At 43.6% G+C, this 9,129-nt stretch overlaps 1 protein-coding gene across 1 annotated transcript; it reads right to left on the reverse strand.

The window, feature by feature from the left end:
• Positions 1-4,201: 4,201 nt before the first annotated feature.
• LOC309806345 (putative membrane protein C3orf80) lies at positions 4,202-4,936 on the reverse strand (the record flags this gene model as incomplete). Its single annotated transcript, XM_082625111.1, has 1 exon — positions 4,202-4,936. The coding sequence occupies one exon, from the start codon at positions 4,934-4,936 to the stop codon at positions 4,202-4,204; it is 735 nt and encodes a 244-aa protein (XP_082481237.1).
• Positions 4,937-9,129: the final 4,193 nt, after the last annotated feature.

A 9,129-nucleotide genomic window follows, 5' to 3' on the forward strand; every position in this document is an offset into this window, starting at 1 on the left:
AGCCAAGGCATAAACAGAGTGATATTAAATCACAGCAAAGATTAACCTGGAGTTCTAAAAGATGAGTTTGGGAGAAAACATCTACTGAAAATCCAAAGCAGGATAAGAACAACACACAAAGAAAGAAAATAAGAACTAGAAGATATCAAGACAATGAAGGTGCTTAGCTAGGAGGGATAAAAAGTGATAATCTTTAGTTTAATGGCAAGCCTAAATATCCTCCACAGAATAATTTTTGCCATAAAATTAAAAGTGAATTCTGTAGGTAAAAGAGAATAAATAAATAAAATTAGGTTCTATATGTATTTAAGTATAATCAAAGTATTGGTTTTATTTGACATTTATTTTATAGGCAAAATTTTAAAAACATAATGAAGACATCCTTTCTATCCCTATGGAAGAAAGGATGTCTTAATTTCTTGCAATTAGCTGGTTACTTGATTTAGTCTTTGGTTGACAAAATACTTTCCCTTAGCCTACCACTTATTAGCCTTTTCACCAATGGATGAAAGGAGAATGAAAAAATAAATTGTAAACCAGTGAGGTCAGACATAAACTTGTCAAATATTCTATTATTGATTGGTTGTCTGTAACTTACACTTTTGGAGAGATGGTTAATGCTGGGTTGTTCAAGATAAAACAACTCATTGTTTCTCTCAGTGTGGAAATCCAAATTAATTATGATTCACGAAATTTTTACAAGTCAATACAGAATATAGTATAAATCTCAACACCACATCATGTTTATAACATATCAGTTTCAGCTCTGGATTGTTTCCTTTATTAATTCCACTTGAGAGAAACTATATACAAAAAGTACAACATTAAGATACTTACCATATTGCCTTTTAAACTGTTGAGGCCATTTCCTTAATGTTCCCTTTGGCCTTCACAATTGAATCTTGTTTTCCTTATATAGTACACCTCATGCCCTTTGGCATAATTGCCAATGCTATTTTCCATGGCTGAAGCACACCCACATCTGCAGAATGTGGCAATTAATGGCCTCTTAAAACTATCATTATATCTCAAGAAGACATTTTCCTCTTGGTTATGATACTGAACAACACCATTACAAATTGCTTTTAAGCAACTGGTGATTATATATATATACACACATGATTTAGAAAATCAATCATGTTTTCTCTCATTCCAGATGGATTTTTACCATATCCAGGGCCATTACTTCCCTACTCATGAGAAGTCAATGAAAATAAAAATGTTTGAAATGTTTTAGTACGTGAATTAGTTTGATAACTGAAAACCAGGAGTGAAAGTTCATTAGTACTGGAGAACCTGGCATTTCCAGATGGCTTTGTTTAAGATATAGTATGCAGCAGCCCTGCAAAGGATATCAGTCACAGACTATATATCTATATAGATATGTCTGTATCCATATAGCTATATTTGCATTCTATACTATATATAGAATATTAAAAATAAGTAAAATCAGCATCTCATCATGATTTATTTTTCAGGTGAAAGAATAAAACTTTTCTACATTTCTATTTTCTACTAGTTCTATGTAATAAATAACTTCCAGGTGAAATCTATAAAACTGACCACCAAGATATTGCCGTTAGTGCTTTAAAAATGTTCCTATCCAGGTATTCTAGTGTTGTGAACACATGGGTTCTGTGTGTATTAATATGGTGTGTTACATATGTGTATGTATTACCATGAGATATGTTAATTTATCACTAATAAAAATAGCTTTTCAGGATTCCACCCCCCTGACAAAATTATGCCTGAACAGAATCATGGTTGGTAAATCAATGAATTACAAGAAAAAAACCAAAGTAAACTCATTTTTTATTGAACTGGGGGATGTGAATAAAAGCTTGTGTGATGTGTAGGAAAAAACAAGTGTAAAACTTGTAACTTTAAAATTTAGTAGAGTCTCATTGCATGATTGGTGTCACATTATAGACATTCTGAATTTTAGGGAGAGATGTGTTCCATAGCTAGTACAAGGAAAACATCTTGGTTCATATTTTAAGTGTATTTTCACAAGATTTTGTTGTACACTTCTAGATGTTGGTAGTAACAACATAGAGGATATACTTTATATATTGGTACTTGGATATTCATGTAGATGTTTCAGATATGGATGAGTTTTTAAAAGTGTCTAAAACAGTGTACCCTCAAAGAATAAATTCTTTAAAGGAATAAGGCAACTTTCTGGTTTGTCTGAATGGTGGGTGGTACTGAGAGCCACATGTAATTAAAATGTAGTGTTTGAGTAACATTAATATTTGTGATTATTCAATATAATGTGATTTCATTAAATCCTGTACCATTCTCAAAAAAGTTGATATAGTCTCAACTGCTGATGCTTTTGCCAATTCACAGCTTAAAATTGCTTTTAAATGATAAAGACACATATTTCATATTTTAATACATTACCATATAGTCACACATCTAATACAATTTGCACAGAGAAAGATTTTAATGTTTTCTGTTTTAATACACTTCAAATGATTCTCTTTAATGACAGGGTCATTAGCTTTTAGAAGTTTAGAGTAAACCATTCTCTTCTCTTAGAATTCAGACATCTTAAGATTTCTTAGAACTGTCAGACTTTTTCAATCAGCTTTAAAAAGTTTAAAGTAATCAAATCATTTTCTTCTAATACAATTCAGATATTTTAAGATTTCTCAGGATTGTCAGAACTTTTCAATCATAAGAACAACTTGTCTAGATACACGTGTGAGGTCCACTGTGTAATTTTTCTCAGTGTAATACTCATCCTTCCCCAAGAGAAACCTTTTGCATTTGTTTTCCTTCTCTTTCTTTCTTGATAATCACAAACTGGAATAATTATATGATATACAATGTGTTTACTGTACATAGACGATATGCACATGTACATTATACATAATGCATTTTAATATATTACTTTATATTACCATTTGCTTAAAGGACATTTCACAGAATGGTAGAACTGATACAACGACACATTTTTTTCTTAAGATAGATTGAATCCTTCTGTAGTACCTTACTGCACAATTATGGCTTTAAACAAAAGTCACAAGTCACAACAAATTATGCTTTGTATCATGTTGTGAAGTGTATTCCAAATGGAAAGTGGAGGGAAAAGTGCATGACATCATGCTTCGTGGTATGGCATACATGTATCAATGCTTTTTACATATAACTATGACCTTGACTACATACATAACATATGGTTATTATAAAAAGTTATATATTATGCCACAGTACTAAAAATAAAATATATTCTTCTCAAATAGTGAAAATAAGGTATCCTTCATGTTTTTAATCACATATGTTTTCTCATTTGACCATGCCTCTTTTTTTTCCCATTGTAAGTGAAATAATGTCCAATATTTTATTAAACAGTAATGATAGAGTGTAGACAATTCTGGGCCATTAAGGCCTAAAAAAGGTGCTAAGATGATTATCTTGTCATTAACTGTGGAGATACCCTCCGGATGCGTTTATTTAATACATGGTAAAAATATAAAAATAAAGGACAAATAAATATAAATATCTTCTCAGTTATTGAAAAATCAAAAGTTCAGCTGTACCTTATTACGAGTATGGTCCTGGATACGCGTAATTGCTGCATAAGTACGGCAACTAACCGGATATCACGGCTCTCCCCCCACCAATCTGTGAACTGTGACTATGCTTGGCCAGGAAGACACGGAAGGGTTTTCTTGGGTTCTCCGCAAGGGAGGGATTCGACCATACCTAGGTGCTGCTCTCCCAGACCCTCGCGCATCAGTCTCGCCCTCCGCCCATCCTGGGAGACCTTGACCTGTCCAGGCGACGGGGAAAGGAGTGGAACTGCGTCCCTCTCGCTTCATCCCTAAAGGTTACTGCCCTTCCCCCGAAGCTCATATGTTCTCTGATTCGGGAAGCAGGCACTTACAAGTGAACTCAAGCCGAGGCGAGGCTTAGGGCGGGAACGTCCTCCAAAGTTGCGCTCTGGGCTCGTCGGCTGCTGTCGCCCCCGCCGCGCTTGCCTAACGTTTCCTTGAACCGAATGAATGAAACGTAGGGAAACTTAACATTCCGGGGGAGGCGGGGGTGGGGATGGCACCAACCCAGTCTCCGGGCGACAGGCGGGGTCTGAGACAACTGGCGGCGGCGGCGGCCGCGGCCACCCCGGCCTTGCGTCCCACCCGTAGACCCCGGCCCGGTTCTGTCCGCGTGGTCCTCGCGAGGCCCCGGGCGCTCAGATGAGCGGGAAGCGGCCCTCGTCGCCGCCGTCGGACGCCCCGGCGCCTCCACCTCGCGGGCGGCCGAGCACCGAGACGGGCAACACGACCTCCCCGGGACTGAGCTGCTGCAGCCGCATGGACTCCTCGTAGGTTGGCAGGTACTTGACCTCCTCGTAGCTGGGCAGCTGCAGGAAGACCGGCGAGACTACCCGCAGCTCGTGCTCCGAGGCGCAGGAAGGGGCCGAGCGCCCGCCGCCTGCCCGGCCCCGGCCACCGCCTCCACTGTCCAGCAGCGAGTCCTGAGAGCCGGCGGCCGCCTCGTCCCGCAGCAGCGCGGGCGAGTCGTCGTCGTCGTCGGGCGGCCCCGCGGCCCCCGGCTGCCCGGCGCCCCCCGGTGGCCCCGGCCGCGCCTGCCCGCGCGGGTACCTGCGTGGGCTGGGGCAGATGATGCGCTGCAAGAAGTAGCCGATGGCGAAGAGCACCAGCAGGATGAGCAGCCCGGAGAGCTTGCGGACGAACCAGCCCACGTTGTCGAGGAAGGCGTGCAGCGGCAGCTTGCAGCAGCGCACCGCGGTGGCGTTGGCCGCGTCGCAGCAGCGCTCCCGCTCACCGCACGCCAGCTCCGCGCAGCCCCCGCCGCCCCGCGAGGGCGCCACCAGCGCCAGCGCCAGCAGTAGCAGCAGCGGCAGCAGCGGTGGCGGCGCCGGCGCCACCGACAGGCCCTCGGCCGTGACCCCGGGTCCCCACATGGCCCGCGCGTACCGTTGCTAAGGTCCGGGGGCGCGGGGGATCCGTCTGTCCGCGTGTCCGTCAGTCCCTCCCCGGGCGCTCCGCTCGGGTCCCGCGCGCCGCCTCCCTTGCCTCTGCTACCTGCGGCCGGAGCAGTCCTCACTTGTCCACGCTTGGGCGGAAGGAGGAGCCCGAGGCGCGCCGAGGCTGCGGGAGGCGGCCGCTTCCCGCGCCTGAACAGCCTTCTGAGCTTCTGACCTTAACCCCGCGCGCCCAGCCGCCCAGGCCGGGCGCAGGGCGTCCGGAACCGCCCAAGATGGCAGGGGCAGGCTGCGTGGGGCTGCCGTGGGCATCTTGGCCCCGGCCGGCCGCGCTCTTCCAAGCCCCCCTTGGCACCCTCCGGGGCTGGAAGGGTTAACGCTCTGCGCTCAGCCTGGGAGCCCCCTGATCTTGATTAAGTCAGCCGTCTCGCTCTTCCCCGCCACTCGGGCGGGGGCTCTTGCTCGCGTAGGTGTTTCAGTTTTAAGTGATTGGATTTCCCCAGGAATGTTATTTAAATTGACTTGCGACTGGGATTCGCTTACCATCCTTCTTGTGATCTTTCTGATTAAAAATGGATGATGGCCATTAATGGCTAGCGCAGCCCCGCAGCAGTCCCAGAGCTTGGTGGTGGTGGTGGTGGGGGGGGGTTGGAGACCGCCGGGTGGTTCTGCTTTCAGGCAGATCCAGGGGGCTGGAAATCCGGTACCCCCAGGAGACCTCCAGAACAGATAGAGAATTCTGCAGAGAGGCTAAGGTCACAACACCACGGAAGTATTCCCAGAGGGGCAGGGAGGACTCCGCCAAAGTGACCCCGAGTTGACGAAGGAGAGAAGGCGTGCGTATTTCCCCAGAGGTTCATCCGACAAGCCCCCACTGAGCTCAAGGGACAGAGCAGGGATCTGGGTTTGGGGTAGAAGAAGCCTCTTCTCCAGTGTAAGTAACACGTCTGTGAAGTGTCAAAGGGGAGTGTAAGTGGTTGGCAACGTTCCTGAGCATTGATCTGCGTCTAAAGGGTCTTTTTCAAGGTTACTCTTGTTTGCAAAGTTTGCCTTAAAGGGAGTCTGTGCTCCCATTTAGTACACGGAGGCAAGTAGTCACCGCTCCGTGGTTAAGCTCCTTGGCACACACGGAAGGGATGGCAGTTACGCGGTCCCTGACACAGGCGCATGTGCTGGGTGGAGGCCTTAGAGCGCCAGGAACGTTTGCTTTTATTAAGGCAGACTGAAACAGTCATCTTTGTAGGATTAGGATTTCTTAATTCCCTCACCCCTTAAACACTTGGTCCCCTTAAACACTTGACCAAACGGGAAATTCTATAGTCATTGAGAGAAAAAAGTAAAAGCAAAGGAATGATATAGAGACACAGAAGGCTCAACGGTAGGTCAGGTTAAGGGCAAAGATTTCTCTCAGAGGAAGTCACACCGTATCTCCCTAATAGCCTTATGGAACAAGGTTAGGGGTGCTGGTTTGATTTAGACAGGTCATTGCCCCGCCTGAATGAAAACATTTGAAATATTTCTGCTGCTGGGAGCTCCGGACTTTGCCTCACACTCCAAAATAATCCTTTCTCCTCCCGGAGAAGCTCCGAAGTGTCACTCAGACAAAACTACTTCACGTGAAGCTTAGATGAGCACAGGTCCTTCTTTCCAAGCTCTCCTAAAGCCACAATATTTCTCTGTGCCATCATCTGTTTCTCTATAGGGAGGCCTAAAACCTATTTTGTAAAGACTGACTGACAAGGGGTTTCAAACTGTAGTAAGATAACAGGGTGGAAATGATTCATTTTAAAACAATGAAAATTGTATTATTCTTTCATTCACCCATTCTTTTGCCCAATTTGCATTGAACATTTTCTATATTCAAGGAACTCTGCTAGGTGCTCAGCATTATGGAGAAATAAATGATTCCTCCCGAGCATGGAATAAACCCAGGCCTGCAGTCCTAGCCACTGCTAAATGGAGTACAGTAAGGGAGAGATTCCACAGAGGGAAAGAAATGGCAGTTTCCTCTGTGATCATGACTTGTTCTTACTTTCCCAAAGGAGGAATAAAATTAATGGGTTTCAAACAGTCTCAAAGATGAAAGCAGTTCACAGATTGAGATGGACTTCGAGTATGAAATTGAAAAAAATGTGAAGACCTCTTTGGGTTTTTATTGTCTGTTCTTTTAGGATTTCTGCTAGTCATAGTAGGAGCAATGGAGAAAGTAAAGGGGAAGTTGTACGGTTGATGATGCATGAGTGAAAGTGTCCTGCTTATTGTTATTTTGAAATTACTTAACAAACAGCATTTGATTTGTTTAATTTCTGTTTGCCTTTAAGAGAGTTAGAATTTGTTTGCAGACCATTAGGACACAGTAGAAAAACAGTATAGATCTTATATAAAATAAAACTTTGGCAGAGTTATTAATATGAAAACAAAGAAAAGGATGAGGTCTGCAAAATGAGTATGGAATGGATTTTTATTTGATTTTTTTCTTTCCAAATTGATAGTCCCAAAGCATCATCCATTAAAGACCCTCTATAGAAACTGGCCCCTCTTTACTTCTTCTCTGATCTCTCAGTCTCACTTAATTCATTTTTATTTGCAATGTAATTTATTGTGTACAACTTTTTGAAGGAAAGAAAAGAAACTCTATAGCCTTAAAAGCCCCAGAAAAGACAGGATATTCACTACTCAGCGTCCTTATTCTTTATATTTGTTTAACACAAAAATAAATGTGTTAGCTCTCAGGAAGTCATAAATTCAAGCCACTTAGTGAGGAAGATGGTATTTAATTATATGTTCCATAGAATAATTGAAAGATATAGGAAGATCACAATGTAAAAATTAAAAAGAAACCTTATTTTGTTGAAAATTGGCACTAAATTGTGTGTAAATAAGTGTGTGCAAGAGTAAAAAAACAGATGGAAGGGGGATGGGGACTGACTTTTATCCAAAAAGCATGGTCTCTTGGAGTACAGCTTGATAAAAATTAAGAACAGTTAACTGCTTTATCTTGCTGTGGTGCTTGAAGAATATTTTTTGAAAAATGTATCTTCCTTGTTATTTACATTCATGTGAATGAATGCCTAATGAGCTATACTTTTCAACATTTTAGAACAGAAGAAAGTAAACGGAACACAACCAAACTGGCTGCTGTTTCACCTGTGCTTCTGGAAGCTGTCCTGATAGCTTGAGAAAGAGTGGGTGGCCCCATCATGCAACTTTCTGTTCTGTCACATGGTGCCTGGTCCAGAAGGGAGTTTCTCTCTGATGTCTGCTGACTGGGAGTTCGTGCCTTTAAACCTGGGAAGCAATAGCTCTGCCCTGCTCTCGTCCCTCCTTCTTAAGGTCTAAACGTGGGCAGTTAGGGCCTTGTAAACCATCCAGTCTCTAAGAACCCCCTTTTCGGGTGTGCAGCATTTTTCCTTCCTACTAACTTGCCTGCTCATTTTACGATCTCCCTCAGTTTGCAGTATGGTCTCCCTGTTCAACAGTAAATTGAGGGTTTTATGATAAATAGTGTATATTTGCATAAATAGGCCTACCTAGAAATGATTTGTGATCTGAAATATTCTGCTTTAAAGTTCTCTTCAAATCGTATTTCTTTCATCACTCATTTAATAAATATTTATTGAGGGCCCACTCTGAACTGGGCATTCTGCTCTGTTCTGGTGACACTATGAAATCAAAGGGTTCCCTGTTTTCAGGGAGCTTGCTGGGGGAGGGGAGAGAGAAAAACAGACTGCTAATCGGTCAAATTAATGAATCACTAATTCCAGGCGAAGATCAATGATTATAAAGGAGAAATGCAGGGGCTCTGAATTTTTACGCTGGAAGGGGTCTGGACTGGGGTGGGAGTGTCGTCCGGAAATGTCTCCGTAAGAAAGAGCTCCTTAGGAAAGGACAAGGCTAACAGAAACAATGTGCTCCAGGCAGAGGAAACTTCATGGGGACCAGTTTCCCAGCTGGGAGGACCCTTCACACGTCATCTCTTATGCTTGGGACAAAGCCTGTGTAATTTCTACCTCCACAGTTGAGACCCTCTCATAGGTTGGCTTTAAGAAGAGTCAAGCCATGCCTTACTGTTGTTCAGTTGTAAGCCAAATCCGGTTCCCTGCAGGGTCTGTAACCGGCGTGTGAATACAGTTACCTCTGCAGTCCTGCTCAGTCTTTCACTGGAGACCAGG

The sequence above is a fragment of the Mesoplodon mirus genome, assembly GCF_964341445.2.
Source record: "Mesoplodon mirus genome assembly, chromosome: 6".
NCBI classification, from domain to species: Eukaryota; Metazoa; Chordata; class Mammalia; order Artiodactyla; family Ziphiidae; genus Mesoplodon; species Mesoplodon mirus.